This window comes from Callithrix jacchus, chromosome X, assembly GCF_049354715.1.
Source record: "Callithrix jacchus isolate 240 chromosome X, calJac240_pri, whole genome shotgun sequence".
Lineage (NCBI taxonomy): Eukaryota > Metazoa > Chordata > Mammalia > Primates > Cebidae > Callithrix > Callithrix jacchus.
The window spans coordinates 24,645,579-24,664,369 of NC_133524.1; the positions used below are offsets into that span (position 1 = coordinate 24,645,579).

Sequence of the window (18,791 nt, forward strand, 5' to 3'; positions counted from 1 at the left end):
GTAACAGAAGAAAGTTAATTGTTTTTATCTGTTATAGTAATGCTTTAATACCTTAATAATGTTTTATCCTTTTAAAAGCCCTTTATTTATTTATTTATTTATTTTTTGAGACAGTGTCTCGTTCTGTTGCCCAAGCTGGAGTACAGTGGTGCAGTCTTGGCTCACTGCAACCTCTGCCTCCCAGTTCAAGCAATTCTCATGCCTCAGCCTCCCGAGTAGCTGGAACTACAGGTGCCTGCCATCACACCCAGCAAATTTTTGTATTTTTAGTAGAGACAGGGTTTCACCATGTTGGCCAGGTTGGTCTTGAACTCTTGACCTCAGGTGATCCTCCTGCCTCGGCCTCCCAAAGTGCTGGGATTATAGGTATAAGCCACAGCACCTGGCCTAAAAGCCCTTTAGTGTACGTTTTGATGTGATTATCATAGGCATAAAGGGGTTGGTTGGGGGAAAGAGTTGGGGCTTTAGAGTCAAACAGAAATCAGTGAATCCTGGCTTCCCAGTTTACTACCTGTATCCCTTTTTATACATTGCAAAGACTTCCTGAGCCTCAGCCTTCTCATCTGTAAAATAGGAGTGATAATATTCTCATAATGAGCTGGGTACAGTAGCTCATGCCTATAATCCCAGCACTTTGGGAGGCCAAGGTGGGCAGATCACCTGGGGTCAGGAGTTCAAGACCAGCCTGACCAACATGGAGAAACCCCATCTCTACTAAAAATACAAAATTAGCTGGGCATGGTGGCGCATGCTGTAATCCCACCTACTCAGGAGTCTGACGCAAGAGAATCACCTGAACCCAGGAGGTGGGGGTTGTGGTGAGCCAAGATTGTGCTATTGCACTCCAGCCTTGGCAATGAGAGCAAAACTCCATCTCAAAAAAAAAATTCTCATAATGTTGCTAGTGTAAGGATTAAATGAGCTAATGTATATAAGGCACCTAACATAGTATATGGTATATAAAAGGTGCTTAAAAGCTAGTAACTTATTACTATTATAATCCTCATCTTACAGTGATTCATTCAACAAATAAAGCATCTGCTGTGTTCCAGGCACTGTATTAGATGCTGGGAATATAGTGTTAAAGAGAGAAGCCACCATCCCTGCCTTCATGAAGCTTACAGGCTAGTAGGAGGCACAGACAAGTTGATAAGTAATTATAATATATTGTGAAAAGTGCTGTCATAGGGAAAGAATAGTGCCTTTGATCTCTAAAAGGGACAGATACCCCAACTTGGAGGCCAAAATGATGAAGTAACTAGGTCAAAGCTACACAGATGGTACGTGGAGGTGCCGAAACAAAAACCCACCCCTTCAGAACTCCAAGCCCAGTGTACTGTTCACTTTACCATGTTGCCTCTCTTACAGTCTGTACATTGTGTCTGGGCAGGATACTGCTGTCCTTTTACATCACTGTCCTCTATTTCAGGAATTCTTTGTGACACATGAGATACTGAAGAAAGTGACCCCCTTAGAGGCTAAACTTCTTAAAGATCCTACCATGAAGTGTAAAATTAGATTTAGGTAATGTGTCTATGCTGATTTATTTCAAGAAGTACTTAGTTAATATGAGGAAATCTTAGAAATGTATTTTGTTAACCCTCATAACGTCTCAGAATATAATGACAAAGTAAATGTGTTATCCTTATTTACATTTGTTATGTGAAGAGACTGAGGCATGACTCTGGCTAAAAGTTGCTATGCTGTCATCTCTCATTGTGTATCCATTCTTCCACATGAGAATAGTTCTGAGCATGCCAAAGTGTGGGTCTTACATCCTACGTGATCATTTCATTACCAGTTCTTTATATGCTCCGACATAGCCTTTACCTTGTATGCAAGAAACTATATAAACTATCTTAAGTACAAGGGGGAAAAGTAACGGAGCCCAAAACCTGATGCCAAGTAACTAATTTCTTATATTTATTTCAGATTTAGAGGCGAAACATTTCCACCTTTCATCGTGTTTAAAATTTTTCTTCATACTGAAGGCCATGGTTATAAGTACTTCAGCGGAAAAAATGTATTCGGGCCATCAAGTGAGGTGACGTTTCATGGTGTACATTTTCTGTTAATTTAGCTTCTTAACATCTGTGTAGTATCTGAATTGCATTCAAATTATACAGAATAAGTTATTTCACCATTAAACAGCCCACCAGGCAGGTAGTGTTTTTTTTTTAAGCACCATGTTTCAAAGTGTCTCCACTTACTAGCTAAAAAAAAATTGGAGTAAATTACTTATTTAAGGCTCTAGAAAATATCCATCAGTTTTTTTGTATTAAAGTTTTCATTTCTTAATAATAGACTAGGCCAGGCGCGGTGGCTCACGCCTATAATCCCAGCATTTTGGGAGGCCGAGGTAGGCGGATCACCTGAGGTCAGGAGTTTGAAACCAGCCTGGCCAACATGGTGAAACCCCATCTCTACTAAAGATACAAAAATTAGCCAGGCATACTGGCACGTGTCTGTAATCCCAGCTACTCGTGAGGCTGAAGCAGGAGAATCACTTGAACCCGGGATGTGGAGGCTACAGTGAGCCAAGATTGTACCACTGCACTCCAGCCTGTGGATCAGAGTGAGACTCTGTTTCAAAAACGAAAAAATAGACTAAAATTGGTCAGGGCTCTTAAACTATGAAGAACATTTAATTTAATGCCATTTTATTTGTTTTAATGGATTTTTTTTTTTTTCTGGTAGCACATTTAGAAAAAAAATGTGCTGGACTGTGCTATTGAAAATGAACTTTCAAAATATTTGTCTTTTTTCACATGAATTATCATCATACTTTTTTTTTGAGATGGAATTTCACTTTTGTTGCCCAGACTAGAGTGCTATGGCACAATCTTGGCTCACTGCAACCTCTGCCTCCCAGGTTCAAGTGATTCTCCTGCCTCAGCCTCCCGAGTAGCTGGGATTACAGGCATGTGCCACCACACACGGCACGTTTTTGTATTTTAAGTAGAGATGGGGTTTCACCCCTGACCAGTTGGTCAGGCTGGTCTCAAACTCCTGACCTCAGGTGATCCACCCGCCTCAGCCTCCTAAAGTGCTGGGATTACAGGCATGAGCCACTGTGCCTGGCCCTCTCATCATACTTTTAAGTTTCATGAATATTAACCACAAATTGTGTCTGCAGTATAGGAATCACCTGCGCATCTTGTTAAAATGGTGCCCCTGCTGCTGGTCCATAAACCACATTTTAAAAAAATTAATTCATTCAGCTACTCTGTATCTTTTGATTGGAGAGTTTAGTCCATTTACATCAATGTTATTACTGATAAGTATGGACTTTTGCCATTTTCTTATTTGTTGTCTGGTTGTTTTGTGGTCTTCTCTTCCTTCGTTCCTTCCCGCCTGCCTTCCTTTTAGTGAAGGTGATTTTCTCTGGTGGCATGTTTTAATTTCTTGCTTTTTATTTTTTATGTATCTGTTGTATGTTTTGGATTTGGGGTTACCATGAGGCTTGCAAACAATTGTAACTCGTTAAACTGATGACAAATTAACACTGATTGCATCAACAAACAAATAATTAACAAACAAGAGAAACCAAACAAAAACTCTGCACTTTAACTTCATCTCCCCACTTTTTAACTTTTTGTTGTTTCTGTTAATATTTTATTGTACTGTCTTGAAAAGTTGTTGCAGTTATTATTTTTTATCAGTTCATCTTCTAGTCTTTCTATTCAAGATACGAGTTTATACACCACAATTCAATGTTATAATACTCTGTTTTTCTGTATACTTACTATTACCTGTGAATTTTGTGCTTTCAGATGATTTCTTACAGTTTATTAATGCCCTTTTCTTTCAGATTGAAGAATTCCCTATAGCATTTCTTGTAGGACAAGTCTGTTATTGACAAAATCCCTCAGCTTCTGTTTGTCTGAGAAAGTCTTTATTTCTCCTTATGTTTGAAGGATATTTTCACTGCATATACTATTCTAGGATAAAAGTTTTTATTTTTCCTTCAGCACTTAAAATATGTTACATCACTCTCTCAGCCTGTAAGGTTTCCACTGAGAAGTCTGCTGCCAGACATATTGGAACTCCTTTGAATGTTGTTTCTTTTCTCTTGTTGATTTTAGGATTCTTTCTTTATCCTTGACCTTTGGGAGTTTGATTAGTAAATGCCTTAAGGTAGTCTTTGGGTTAAATCTGCTTGGTATTCTATAACCTTCTTTACTTAAATACTGATATCTTTCTCTAAATTTGGGAAGTTCTCTGCTATTATCCCTTTGAATAAACTTTCTACCCTGATCTATCTCTCTACCACCTTTTTAGGGCCAATAATTCTTTTTTTTTTTTTTGAGATGGAGTCTCGCTCTGTCTCCCAGGCTGGAGTACAGTGGCGTGTTCTCTGCTCACTGCAACCTCCGTCTCTCGGGTTCAAGCAATTCTTCTGCCTCAGCCTCCTGAGTATCTGGGATTACAGGCACATGCCACCACACCTGGCTAATTTTTGTATTTTTAGTAGAGATGGGGTTTCACCATGTTGGTCAGGCTGGTCTCAAACCCATGACCTTGTGATCCGCCCACCTTGGCCTCCCAAAATGCTGGGATTACAGGTGTGAGCCACTGTGCCTGGCCTTTTAGGGCCAATAATTCTTAGATTCGCCATTTTGAGGCTATTTTCTAAATCTTGTAGGCATGTGTCATTCTTTTTTATGTTTTTTTCTTTTGTCTGCTCTGATTGTGTATTTTCATATAGCCTGTCTTATAGCTCACTAATTCTTCTGTGTGATCAGTTCCTCTGTTAGGAGACTCTGATGCATTCTTCAGTATGTCAGTTGCAATTTTCAGCTCCAGAATTTCTGCTTGATTATTATTTTTTTTTGAGACGAAGTTTTTTGCTCTTGTTGCCCAGGCTAGAGTGCAATGGTACAATTTCGGCTCACCATACCTCCGTCTCCTGGGTTCAGGAGATTCTCCTGCCTCAGCCACCAGAGTAGCTGGGATTATAGGCATGCACCACCACACACAGCTAATTTTTTTGTATTTTTAGTAGAGACGGGGTTTCTCCATGTTGGTCAGACTGGTCTCAAACTCCCAACCTCAGGTGATCCACCCGCCTTGGCCTCCCAAAGTGCTGGGATTACAGGCATGAGCCACTGAGCCCTGTTTGCTTGATTATTTTTAATTATTTCAGTCTCTTTGTTAAATTTATCTGATAGGATTCTGAATTCCGTCTCTGTGTTATCTCGAATTTTGCTGAGCTTTCTCAAAACAGCTATTTTGGTGTTTTTTTTTTTTTTTTAAATCAGAACAGGAACACAAAAATAGCTATTTTGAAATATCTAACTTTAAGATTACATGCCTCTGTCTCTCTAGGATTGGCCACTGGTGCCTTATTTCGTTTCTTTGGTGAGGTCGTGTTTTCCCAAATGGTCTTGATGCGTATGGAGGTTTGCCAGTGTTTGAACATCAGAGAGTTAGGTATTGTAGTATTTATTATAGTCTTTACAGTCTGGGCTTGTTGGTAACCCATCCTGCATGAAAAGGCTTTTCAGGTATTCAAAGGGAACCCGGGTGTCATGATCTAAATCTTTGGTCACTGCAACCATATCTGCAATAGGGGGCACCCCAAGCCCAGTAAGGCAGTGGCTGTTGCAGAGTTGGAGAGGTACTGCCTTGTTCTTGGCTAAGATCTGGAAGAATTCCCTGGATTACCAGGCAGAGACTCCTGTTCTCTTTCCTTACTTTTTCCCCAATAAATGGAATCTCTCTTTCTTTCTGTACTGAACAGCCTAGAGCTGGGGAAGGGGTAAAACAGGCACCCTTGTGCCCACCACCACACTAGGACTGCACCTGAAGCAGGCACAGCACTCTCTGCCGAGGCCCACAGTGACCACTGCCTGGCTACCACTTAGGTTCACTCAAAGTCCAAGGGCTCTACAATCAGCAGGTGGTGAATCCGGACAGGCTTGTGATATAGATCACACTTCTAATAGCAACGCTCTACAATAGAGGTTTTACTCCTTGGACCCTTTTTTTTTTTTTGAGACGGAGTTTCGCTCTTGTTACCCAGGCTGGAGTGCAATGGCGCGATCTCGGCTCACCGCAACCTCCGCCCCCTGGGTTCAGGCAATTCTCCTGCCTCAGCCTCCAGAGTAGCTGGGATTACAGGCACGTGCCACCGTGCCCAGCTAATTTTTTGTAATTTTTAGTAGAGATGAGGTTTCACCATGTTGACCAGGATGGTCTCGATCTGTTGACCTCGTGATCCACCCGCCTCGGCCTCCCAAAATGCTGGGATTACAGGCTTGAGCCACTGCGCCTGGCCTCCTTGGACCCTTATACAGGACTTAAGTTTAAAAAAAGATGGACATTCTCATATTTAGCCATTTATAAACCACACATCAAAGGTTATTTTCCTGTAACTCCGGCAAGATCCCCCTCCTGGAAATGTTGTATGGAAATACTATGGCCCATCTTAAATCATAAGTTCTAGCATGTATGCAGGAGAGGTGACCACACAGTCTGGCTGTTTCTGATCAGATCCTGCATGTGCAGCACTGATTCTGACGAGTTTTAGAAAAGGAAAAGGGATTGCTTTTCTCCATGTTCTCAGGCAATATCAGAGAAAATTTAACTTTATTTCAGAAATATAACAAATGAATCTGGGCATGGTGACTCATGCCTATAGTCCCAGCACTTTGGGAGGCCAAGGTGGGTGGATCACCTGAGGTCAGGAGTTCAAGACCAGCCTGGCCAACATGGTGAAACCCCATCTCTACTAAAAATACAAAATTAGCCAAGTGTGGTGGTGGATGCCTGTAATCCCAGCTACTTGGGAGGCTGAGGCAAGAGAATCACTTGAACCCGGGAGGCAAAGGTTGCAATGAGCTGAGATTGCCCCATTACACTCCAGCCTGGGCAACAAGAGCAAAACTCTGTCTCAAAAACAAAAAAAAAAAAAAAAAGAAAAACAGAAATATATCAAATGAGCTACATGTTTTCATTATGGAACATGGTGTTTCAAAAACATTAATATTTAAATAGATTGACTTCAAATGTGGGAATACATGTTTATCCTACATTTGAAGAATAAATTTATGCCACATTTATCTATAAAATAAGCTTGTAGTTACCCCTATAAAATATCATCAATTGTTTCTTTCCTGAGACTATATAATGAGGCCTTTTTTTTTTTTTTTTTTTTTTTGAAACGCAGTCTCATACTATCACCCGGGCTGGAGTGCAATGGAGTGATCTTGGCTCACTGCAACCTCTGCCTCCCGGGTTCAATGGTTCTCCTGCCTCAGTGTCCTGAGTAGCTGGGACTACAGGCACCCACCACCACACTTGGCTAATTTTGTATTTTTAGTAGAGATGGGGTTTCACCATGTTAGCCAGGCTGGTCTCAAATACCTGACCTCATGATTCTCCTGCCTCAGCCTCCCAAAGTGCTGGGATTACAGGCATGAGCCACTGTACCCAGCTTTACTGAGGCTTTTTCAAGAACTGAAATCCTTCTGGGTCTACTCCTGCCAGACCCTGTGCCGTACCCAGGCTTGAGCAAATGAGAACCTTAGAGGCAGTGATTGGAAATCACTGCTTATGCATTAAAACTCATAGTAATGCTGTATAGTAACTTAAATTTTTGTTTAAATTAGCCCACAGATAGAAAAATATGCCTCCGTGCCTTTCTTTTCTGTGCTACGTCTTTCACTCTCCTGGGGTAGTCATTGTTAATGGTTTGCTGTGTATCCTTCATGTTTCCCATGAAAATATACACACAGAGATTTAAAAATTTTGTTCTTATTATAAACATGTGTTCGTACTATTGACCTTGAATTTTCCACTAAACATCATAATGGGTTTTAAATGATCAGAACATACCCATCTTGAAGAGAACAGTTTAAGCTTCCTTTTTCCCTTTAGTTCAGCTGCAAAACAAACTCTGGTAACAGTTGGATTCGAGGTTGATAGAAAACTGATAAATGTGGAATTTTCCTCACTCTAAGCTTAACTCTGTTGCTCTTTGTTTTTGAGTTTTGGTTTGTTTGTTTTTTTCTTTTTGAGGCAAGGTCTCACTCTGTTGCCCAGGCTAGAGTGCAGTGGCGTACTCTCAGCTCACTCCAGCTTCCCCCTCCCAGGCTCAAGCAATTCTTATGCCTCAACCAGCTGAGTAACTGGGATTACAAATATGTGCCACCACGCCTGGCTAATTTTTGTATTTTTTTAGTAGAGACAGGGTTTTGCTATGTTGGTCAGGCTGGTCTCAAACTCCCGGCCTCAAGCAATCTGCCCACTTCAGCCTCCCAAAGTGCTGAGCCTGCTGAGTACTTTCTATCAAATATGAGCTTAGGCTGGGTGCAGTGGATCACGCCTGTAATCCCAGAACTTTGGGAGGCCAAGGCAGGCAGATCACAAGGTCAGGAGTTCGAGACCAGCCTGGTAAACATGGTGAAACCCCGTCTCTACTAAAAATACAAAAATTAGCCGGGCATGGTGGTGGCACCTGTAATCCCAGCTACTCGGGAGGCTGAGGCAGGAGAATTGCTTGAAACCAGAAGGCGAAGGTTGCAGTGAGCCACGCCACTGCGCTCCAGCCTGGGCGACACAGTGAGACTCCATCTCGAAAAAATAAATAAATAAACAAATACGAACTTAATTTATGCACATTACTATATTTAATCCTCATAAACACTACAATGTATTTTCTGTTATTATCCTCATTTTAAAAAAGACTAAGGGCTAAGTGCTGTGGCTCACATCTGTAATCCTAACACTTTGGGAGGCTGAGGCAGATGGATCACTTGAGGTCAGGAGTTTGAGACCAGCCTGACCAACATGGTGAAACCCTATCTCTGCTAAAAATGCAAAAATTAGCCAACTGTGGTGGCACATGCCTGTAATCCCAGCTATTTGGGAGGCTGAGGCAGGAGGCTCAGTTGAACCCAGGAGGCAGAGATTGCAGTGAGCAGCCGAGATTGCACTACTACTGCACTCCAGCCTGGGTGACAGAGTGAGACTCTGTCCAAAAACAAAAAAGAAGAAAAAAGAAAAAAACTAAGTAACTTGCCTCTGGTCTCACACCTAGAAAGTAAAGGAACCGAAATCAAGCCCTAGTCAGTCTGCCTCCAAAGTCCAAGTTCTTAACCACTCCTGAGAGTTAGGAACTATGCTAAATACATATTCTCTTAGATGGCCCTGAAATAATTCTGGTAAGGGACACATTATTCCCGTTTTCCCTATGAGGAAGCTGGAAGTTGGAAAGACTTGCCAGGAGCATAACTGAGACTTGAACACTTCTCTGTGTTTCCACTGTACTATGTACATATTGAGGTTAAAACAACCATGCAGTTATGGTGGTTTTGTTGATTCTGAGCCTTTATATAATTGAACTGTTCCAAACCAAGAAACTGTTCCAAGGCAGGGTTACTAGTTATTACCTCCTCCGTGAATGAGAATTTCCAGTAGGAACGGGGAAGTGTCTTGAGATACTAGCGTAGCTTTGCAAGCCCAAGTGTGGACCGAGGCCAGCAAATAGCCACAGAGCTGTGGGGGCCTCTGGCCACAGGGATGCTGAGTATGAGAGTAAGTGTCAGATTTAGAGATAGCCCCCTTTGGCCCTTTCAATCACCCACTAAGAACAGAAACTGCCTCTTGAATCCTACCCTGATTGGCTGGTATCCTGGAATCTTTGCCCAGTTTTTGCCCTTGCTTTTCTCCAGGCTCTAGGCTCTACTTTCCCATTGCTTCCTATGGAGAAGGACTTTCTTGAATATGGTCATATACTATGGATGTCTGAGAAAGAATATCTTGGCCCCTGGACAGCAAACATTTTTCTTTTTTTTGAGACAGTCTCACTCTGTCACCCAGGCTGGAATCCAGTGGCTGGACCTTGGCTCACTGCAACCTCCGACTCCCAGGTTCAAGTGATTTTCCTGCCTCAGCCTCCCGAGTAGCTGGGACTACAGGCACCTGGCACCATGGCCAGCTAATTTTTATATTTGTAGTAGAGATGGGGTTTCACTATGTTGGCCAGGCTGGTCTCGAATTCCTGACCTTGTGATCCACCCACCTCAGCCTCCCAAACTGCTGGGATTATAGGCATGAGCCACCACGCCTGGCCACATTTTTCAAACCCCTTTCACAGACAGGCAGAGAGCTTGCCCTATGCTTCCAGGTGTGTTTTTCTTTGGCTGAGGACCAGAATGGGCCAGACACAGATGAGTCACACAGCTGAGGCATTGCACACATAAGGAAACTGGGTCTTGGAGAGATTGGTGGTGGCTGAGTGGGGCAGTGTAGGGAGGACCTGTCAATAAATACCTTTTTTGGGAGGCCAAGGTGGGCAGATCACTTGAGGTCATTTCAGGACCAGCCTGGCCAAAATGGCGAAACCCTGTCTCTACTAAAAATTCTACTAAAAATACAAAGTAAAAAATATTAGCCAGGTGTGGTGGCACGCGCCTGTAGTCCCAGCTACTCGGGAGGCTGAGGCAGGAGAATTGCTTGAACCTGGGAGGCAGAGGTTGCAATGAGCCACGATCGCACCACTTGCACTCCAGCCTGGGCAATAGCGGGAGACTCTATCTCAAAAAAAACAAAAAACAAAAAAAAAACTAAATAAATAAATACCTTTTTTACTGTGGCTCATGCCCATAATCCCAACACTTTAGGAGGCTGAGGCAGGCAGATCACAAGGTCAGGAGTTCGAGACCAACCTGGCCAGCATGATGAAACCCCATCCCTACTAAAAATACAAAAATTAGCCAGGCTTGGTGGTGGGCACCTGTAATCCCAGCTACTTGAGAGACTGAGGCAGGAGAATTGATTGAACCTGGGAGGCGGAGGTTGCAGTGAACCGAGATCTGGCCACTGCACTCCAGCTTGGGCAACAGAGAGAGACTCCATCTCAAAAAAACAAACAACATCAACAACAATAAAACTATGTAGATAAGGCTATAGAAACAATTTTAAGTGGTTTAGAATCCCTATATAATTTATTTGCAAATGCAGCCTTTCTACTGAATAGCAAGCTGCTAGAAGAAAGGAACAACAGTTGATGTATTTGTCAGAAGAAATATGTAAAGGGTGTGCTGATAATTAATGCTATTATGCTACTATTTTTAAAGTCTATTTCCTATTCTCTTTACAGGCAGCAGTTGATGCTTGCAAACTAATGGGTGAAAAGAAATTTCACCGTATAATTATGGAAGATAAACGTATTTTCTGGAACTCCAAAATAACTGATATAAGGGATGTTGTCACCATGCAAGATTATATGCAAGTAAGGAATTTAGGTTTAGATGTTGAAAAACAAACAAACCAAGCAAGTCTTCCTAACTCTGTTGTCCAAGAAGAAAGAATCACACTTTTTTTATTATGGTAAAATACTCACAATATAAAATTTACTATTTTATATCTTTCAATTATGTTCTTTTTTTTTTTTTTTTGAGACAGAGTCTTGCACTGTTGCCCATGCTGGAGTGTAGTGGTGTAGTCTCGGCTCTCTGCAACCTCTGCCTCCTGGGTTCAAGTGATTCTCCTGCCTCAGCCTCCAGAGTAGCTGGGATTACAAGTGCACACCACCACACCCGGCTAATTTTTTGAATTTTTAGTAGAGACGGGGTTTCACCGTATTGGCCAGACTGGTCTCGAACTCCTGACCTCATGATCCACCCGCCTTGGCCTCTCAAAGTGCTGGGTTTACAGGTGTGAGCCACCATGCCCAGCCCTTTCAATTGTATTCTATAGAATGAAACTTGTTTTTAGATAAGCACTAGAACTTTTAAAAATTTTTTTTAATTTAACTTTTAAGTTCAGGGGTACATGTACAGGTTTGTTACTGTATACAGGTAAACTTATGTCATGGGGGTTTGTTGTTCAGATTATTTTGTCACCCAGATATTAGGCCTAGTACCCATTAATTATTTTTCCTGATCCTCTCCCTCCTCTCACCCTCCACCCTCTGGTAAGCCCCAGTGTGTGTTGTTTCCCTCTATGAGTCCATGTGTTCTCGCTATAAAATTTACCATTTTAAAGTATGTAATTCAGGGGCATTAAGTACATTCACAGGGTTGTGCAAGCATTACCACTATCTAGTTCCAGAACCTTTTCATTACCCCGAAAGGAAACCCTGCATCCAGTAAGCAGTCACTCTCCATTCCTGCATCATTCCAGCCCTGTAAACCACCAGTCTACATTCTGTCTCTATGGATTTGCCTAATATGGATATTTCATATAAAGGAAGTCATGTGATATATGGTATTTTATATGTAGGGGGGGCGATAGCTAAGGAGTTTGGGGGTTCTTATGGGGTGATGGAAATATTCAGAAATATTCATAGGTAGTGGTGATAGTTGCACAACATTATGAATATACGAAAAATCTTTGAGTTGTAGACTTTTTTGAGACAGAGTTTCACTCTTGTCACCCAGGCATGATCTCAGCTCACTGCACCCTCTGCCTCCCGGGTTCAAGTGATTCTCCTGCCCCACCTCCCGAGTAGCTGGGATTACAGGTGCCCGCAACCATGCCCAGCTAATTTTTTAGTATTTTTAGTGGAGACGGGGTTTCATTATGTTGGCTAGGCTGGTCTCAAACTCCTAACCTCAGGCAATCCACCCGTCTCAGCCTCCCAAAGTGCTAGGATTACAGGTGCCTGCCACCATGCCCAGCCAATTTTTTTGTGTTTTTAGTAGAGATGGGGTTTCACTATGTTGGCCAGGCTGGTCTTGAACTCCTAACCTCAGGCAATCTGCCCAACTTGGCTTCCCAAAGTGCTGGGATTACAGGCATGAGCCACCATGCCCAGCCGAGTTATATACTTTAAAATGATTTAAACAGTCAAGTTTCTATTATGTGAAGTTTATATCAACAAAAAAAATCAAAAATTCAAAAATACATGGTGCTTAAAAAAAAGTATATGATGGAGATTTGACCTAGTGGGGAAGGGTTCTCTTATTGTTTGGATGCTTTCTCTACAAGTAACAGCATATTTCCATCTACAAGAGGTTTAAACAATGAAGACCATTTATTGTCCCTTGAAAGAAGTCTGGGGATAGGCAATTCTTGGGCTAGCTAATTCACAGCTTAGTAACATCAGGTTCTGGGCCAGCTTCTCTTCAGTCGTCTTGGCTTCCTTCACATGGAAACGATAACTGCCACATCCTCAGTTCCATTCAAAGGCATGAAGATGGGACTCCTAGCATCTTTCTTTATCTCAAGAAGGAAACTCTTTCCCAGAAATCTCCAAGAGACTTCCCCTTAGGTCCCATTGGTCATAATTGTATCACATGCTCCCCCTAAACCAATCACTGATAAAGGTGAAGCTGGCAAAGGTTGGTTCGTAAAGTTTAAGGAAAGAAGCCATCTTCATAACATAAAAGTGCAAGGTGAAGCAGCAAGTGCTGTTGTAGAAGCTGCAGCAAGTTATCCAGAAGATCTAGCTAAGATAATTGATGAAGGTGGCTGCACTAAACAACAGATTTTCAATGTAGACAAAATAGCCTTATACTGTTAGAAGATGCCCTCTAGGGCTTTCACAGCTAGAGAGGCGAAGTCAATGCCTGGCTTCAAAGGACAGGCTGACTCTCTTGTTAGGAGCTAATGCAGCTGGTAGTAACTTTAACTTAAAGCCAGTGCTCATTTACCGTTCTGAAAATTTTAGGGCCCTTAAGAATTATGCTACATCTGGCTGGGCACGGTGGCTCACGCCTGTAATCCCAGCACTTTGGGAGGCCAAGACTGGCTGATCATTTGAGGTCAAGAGCCCAAAACCAACCTGGCCAATATGGTGAAACCCCATCTCAATTAATAATATAAAAATTAGCTGGGTGTGGTGGCACATGCCTATTGTCCCAGCTACTGGGGAGTCTGAGGCTGGAGAATCACTTGAGCCCAGGAGGCAGAGGTTGCAGTGGGCTGAGATTGTACCACTGCACTCCAGCCTGGGTGACAGAGAAAGACTCTGTCTCAAAAAATATATATATACTAAATCTACTCTGTATAGAGTAATTATATAGCCTGTGCTCTATAAATGGAATAAATACAGCCTGGACGACAGCACGTATATTTACAGCATGGTTTACTGAATATTTTAAGCCCCTGTTGAGACCTACTGCTCAGACAAGACAAAAAAAAAAGATCCCTTTCAAAATATTACAGCTCATTGACAAGGCATCTGGTCACCCAAGAGCTCTGATGGAACTGTGCAAAGAGATGAATATTTTCATGCCTGCTAATACAACATCCATTCTACAGCCCATGGATCAAGGAGTACTTTAACTTTCAAGTCTTATTATTTAAGAAATACATTTCATAAGGCTATAGCTGCCATAGAGAATGATTCCTCTGATGGATGTGGGTAAAGTAAATTTTAAAAATCTAGAAAGGATTCACCATTCTAGATGCTTTTGAGAGCATTCATGAGATGGGCACGGTGGCTCATGGCTGTAATCCCAGTACTTTGGGAGGCTGAGAGGGGAGGATCTCTTGAAGCCAGAGTTTGAGACCATCCTGGGATATACAGGGAGACCCTGTCTCTACAAAAATTTACCCCCCAAAAATTAGCCAGGTGTGGTAGTATGCCTATGATCCCAGCTACTCAGGAAGCCGAGGTGAGGAGATTGCTTGAGCCGTGATTGCACCACTGCACTCTGGCCTGGGTGACAGAGTGAGAACCTGTCTCAAAAAAAAAAAAAAAAAAAAAAATGCCAGGCCAGGTATGGTGGCCCACACTTGTAATCCTAGCACTTTGGGAGGCCAAGGTGGGTGGATCACCTGAGGTCAGGAGTTCATGACCAGCCTGGCCATCATGGTGAAACCCCATCTTTATTTTAAAAAAATGCCACAGCCACCCCAGCCTTCAGCAACCACTACCCTGATCAGTCAGCAGCCATCCACATCAAGGCAAGACCCTCCACCAGCAAAAAGAATAGGACTCACTGAACTCTCAGATGATCATTAGCATTTTTTAGCAATAAAGTATTTTTTATCGTTTGGTGGAAATAAGGTCTTGCTATGTTTCCCAGACTGGTCTCGGACTTTTGGGCACATGCAATCTGTCACCTCTGCCTCCATAAGTTCTGGCATTACAGGCATGAGCCATTGTGCCCAGCCACAACAAAGTGTTTTTAAAATAAAAAATATGTACATTTTTTGGAAATAATGCTGTTGCACACTTAAACTACAATATAATGTAAATATAACTTTTTTTTGAAACAGAGTCTTGCTATATCACCCAGGCTGTAGTGCACTGGCGCAATCCCAGCTCACCACAACCTCCCCCTCCCGGGTTCAAGCAATTCTCCTGCCTCAGCCTCCTGAGTAGCTGGGATTACAGGAGCACACCATCACACCCAGCTAATTTTTTTTTTTTTTGTATTTTTAGTAGAGACGGGTTTTCACCATGTCGATTAGGCTGGACTCAAACTCCTGATCTTGTGATCCACCTTCCTCGGCTTCCCAAAGTGCTGAGATTACAGATGTGAGCCACTGCACCCAGCCAAACATAACTCTTTTATATGCACTGGGAAACCAAAAAATTAGCATGACTCTATTTGCAATATTCACTCTATTTCCATGGTCTGCATCTGGAACTGCAGTATCTCTGAAGTATGTCTATATATAGCCTTAACTATTCACTCGGTTGCTTCAATGTGAAACATGAAATTAATGCAGTGCCTTGGAGACTCCCAGTGATATTTTCTTTCTGTTAGAGTCTTAGCCTGTGAGTTTAGGGAAGTGAACTAGGAAAAAAATCAAGCCAGGGATGCCAACTATCTTTGCTAAGGACAAAGATCACATACTTTCAGATTGTGAACATGTCAAAGATTAGTGTCATAGAGAGGAGTCCCCAGATAGACATAATGGAAGAGATAGATAAGATCATTGTTGACATTTGTTGAGTCCTGATACAGGTGTGGCACTGCTTTTAACTCACACATGTGTATTATCTTCTTTAATCTTCAAGTTTGTAAATTATGTGACCTTTTTTACAAATGAGAAAAATGAAGTTCAACAAGCCTCAAAAAAACTTGCCTGAGGTCACAGATCTGATAAGTGGCAGAGCAGATGGTTGACAGGTCTGTGATATTTACCCATTTTACTACTGCGCTCAGGAAAAAAATATATACAGTCTTACTTTGCAAGGTAGTGCAGGACCATAAAAATGACTGGCAAATTGAAACCATGCAAAGCAAACTTAATAGTCCATGGGGAAAATTGTGATTGTCCTGTGACTTTTCAAAATTTTTGTCTGTAGTCCCAGCTAGTTGGGAGGCTGAGGCAAGAGGATCACTTAAGCCCAGGAGTTTGAGACTAGCCTGGGCAACATAGTGAGACCCCATCTCTAAGAAAAAAAAAAAAAACAAAAACAGCCAGGCATGGTGGCTTACACCTGTATTCCTAGCACTTTGGGAGGCTGAGGCGGGTGGATCATCTGAGGTCAGGAGTTCAAGAAGAGCCTGGCCAACATGGTGAAACCCCATCTCTACTAAAAATACAAAAATTAGCTGGGCATGGTGGCACGTGCCTGTAATTCCAGCTACTCGGGGCGCTGAGGCAGGAGAATTGCTTGAATCGGGACCTGGGAAGCAGAGGATGCAGTCAACTGAGATCATGCCACTGCACTCCAGCCTGGGCTACAGAGTGAGACTCTGTCTCACACACACACAAATAATAATAATAAAAAGATTTTTAAAAAAATTTTTTAATGAGCTTTTTTTTGTCAAAACATTAAAAACTCTCTTGCTAGGCTGAGGCAGGGGAACTGCTTGAATCCAGGAGGCAGAGACTGCAGTGAACCGAGATTGCACCACTGCACTTCAGCCTGGGCAAGATTGAGACTCCATCTCAAAACACACACACACACACACACACACACACACACACACACACACAAACTTTCTTGCTGTTATAAATACATAGGAAAATGAAAGAAAAAAACCCAACACATTTAGTACACTTTTAGTACACTATAATTTAAAGCATTAGAAACATAGACAAAGTGTTTTGTTTCTTCATAAAAAATCTTACCAATTGTGAATATACTGAAAACCATTGAATTGTATACTTTAAATTGTGGATTGTATGATATGTGAACCCTAATAAAGCTTGAAAAAACAACTTATCAAGAGTAGTTTAAACAGTGTTTGCCTTCTTGTTCTTCTCATATAACTTACAAGTGTCTTTTCTATGTCTTGGTGCATTGTCATATTCCTTTTAAAATTTGGATCAGCCAACATTTTATTCTTTTCACTTTAAATGTTGCCAAATATCTGAGAGTTCCTTCAGTATGAAGGTTTTTTTTTTGGCCAGCATCACTTCCACTGGGAAAGCGTCATCCTTTTATCACAGCCACTTTCCTCATTTACGTTGATAAGTTCATCCTCACCAAGTTCCTCTAGCTGTAGATCTGCAGCGTCTTGAATGATGGCAGTGTCAGCATTCCCACAGTCACCTATCTCTTCTAGAACTCCATTACGATTGATTCCAATTTCACTTCAAGTGTTACCACTTTTTGTTTCTTTGATGGCCAATTCCCTCTTCTGATTTTCCATTTTTGTAAAATGTCACATGGATTTATCATTGGGAAACAAAAAGGCAACACAACTATATACTTTGCTGTGTGTGAAATGAATAACAGATTCACAATGACCAGTCACTGATTGACTTTGGAAGGTATGACCTGATTTGTCACTAATCATGATGAACATCTGTCATTTATATTGTGATCTTTGAGCTGAAGAGCTAGCAACAGGAGGCCGGGTGTGGTGGTTCACACCTGTAATCCCAGCACTTTGGGAGGCTGAAGTGGGTGGATCACCTGAGGTCAGGAGTTTGAGACCAGCCTGGCCAATGTGGTGAAACCCTGTCTCTACTAAAACTGCAGAAATTAATCGGTTGTGGTGGCGCATGCCTGTAGTCCCAGCTACTTGGGAGGCTGAGGCAGGAGAATTGCTTGAATTCAGGAGGTGGAGGTTGCAGTAAGCTGAGATCATGCCACTACACTCCAACCTGGATGATAAAGCAAGACTCCATCTCAAAAAAAAAGGTTTGAAAAGGCCAGGTGCAGTGGTTCATGTCTGTAATCCCAACACTTGGGGAGGCAGAGGCCAGAGGATCACTTTAGCCCAAGAGTTTGAGATCTGCCTGGGCAACATGGTGAGACCCCGTTCTCCAGAAAAGAGAAAAAAAGATGAAATGGTGCAAAGGTAGGATTGCCTCCTCTGTATGTGTGTGTCTGTGTGTGTGTGTGTGAGTGTGTGTATGTTGAGAGTATATGTGTATGTGCATCTGTGTGTGTGTGTGTGTGCTTGAAAGCATGAGTGTGACTGTGTGTGTAATATACCCTAAAGGCCTTGTTGTTATCCTGTTTCCTAGCACTGTAACTTTTCCTGCCCCATCATGGCTCTTAAATGCACAATTATAATGTTAAATTGATGATATATATTTGTATTTTTAATTCCTAATTTGATATCATTTTAAATTGGAAAAGAAGAAAAGTGAGATTTCTCTCTCTTTTTTTCTCTTTCTTTCTGGAGTTTCACTCTGTCACCCAGGCTGGAGTGCAGTGTTGCAATCTCAGCTCACTACAACCTCCACCTCCCAGGTTCAAGTGATTCTCCTGCCTTTGCCTCCTGAGTAGCTGGGATTACAGGTGTATGCCACCACGCCCAGCTAATTTTTGTATTTTAGTAGAGACAGGCTTTTACCATGTTGATCAGGCTGGTCTGGAACTTCTGAGCTCGTTATTTGCCTGCCTCGGCCTCCCAAAGTGCTGGGATTACAGGTGTGAGCCACAACACCCAGCTGAAAAGTGAGATTTCTGCAAATAC

At 42.1% G+C, this 18,791-nt stretch overlaps 1 protein-coding gene across 2 annotated transcripts in view; it reads left to right on the forward strand.

The window, feature by feature from the left end:
• Positions 1–18,791, forward strand: part of CXHXorf58 (chromosome X CXorf58 homolog) — a 30,802-nt gene that overhangs the window by 6,729 nt on the left and 5,282 nt on the right. For both annotated transcript variants that reach the window (XM_035288249.3, XM_035288250.3), the window contains exons 4-6: positions 1,430–1,524; positions 1,933–2,044; positions 11,108–11,239. In XM_035288249.3, the coding sequence (XP_035144140.3) occupies positions 1,430–1,524; positions 1,933–2,044; positions 11,108–11,239 (339 nt within the window). The remainder of the gene's footprint in view (positions 1–1,429; positions 1,525–1,932; positions 2,045–11,107; positions 11,240–18,791) is intronic.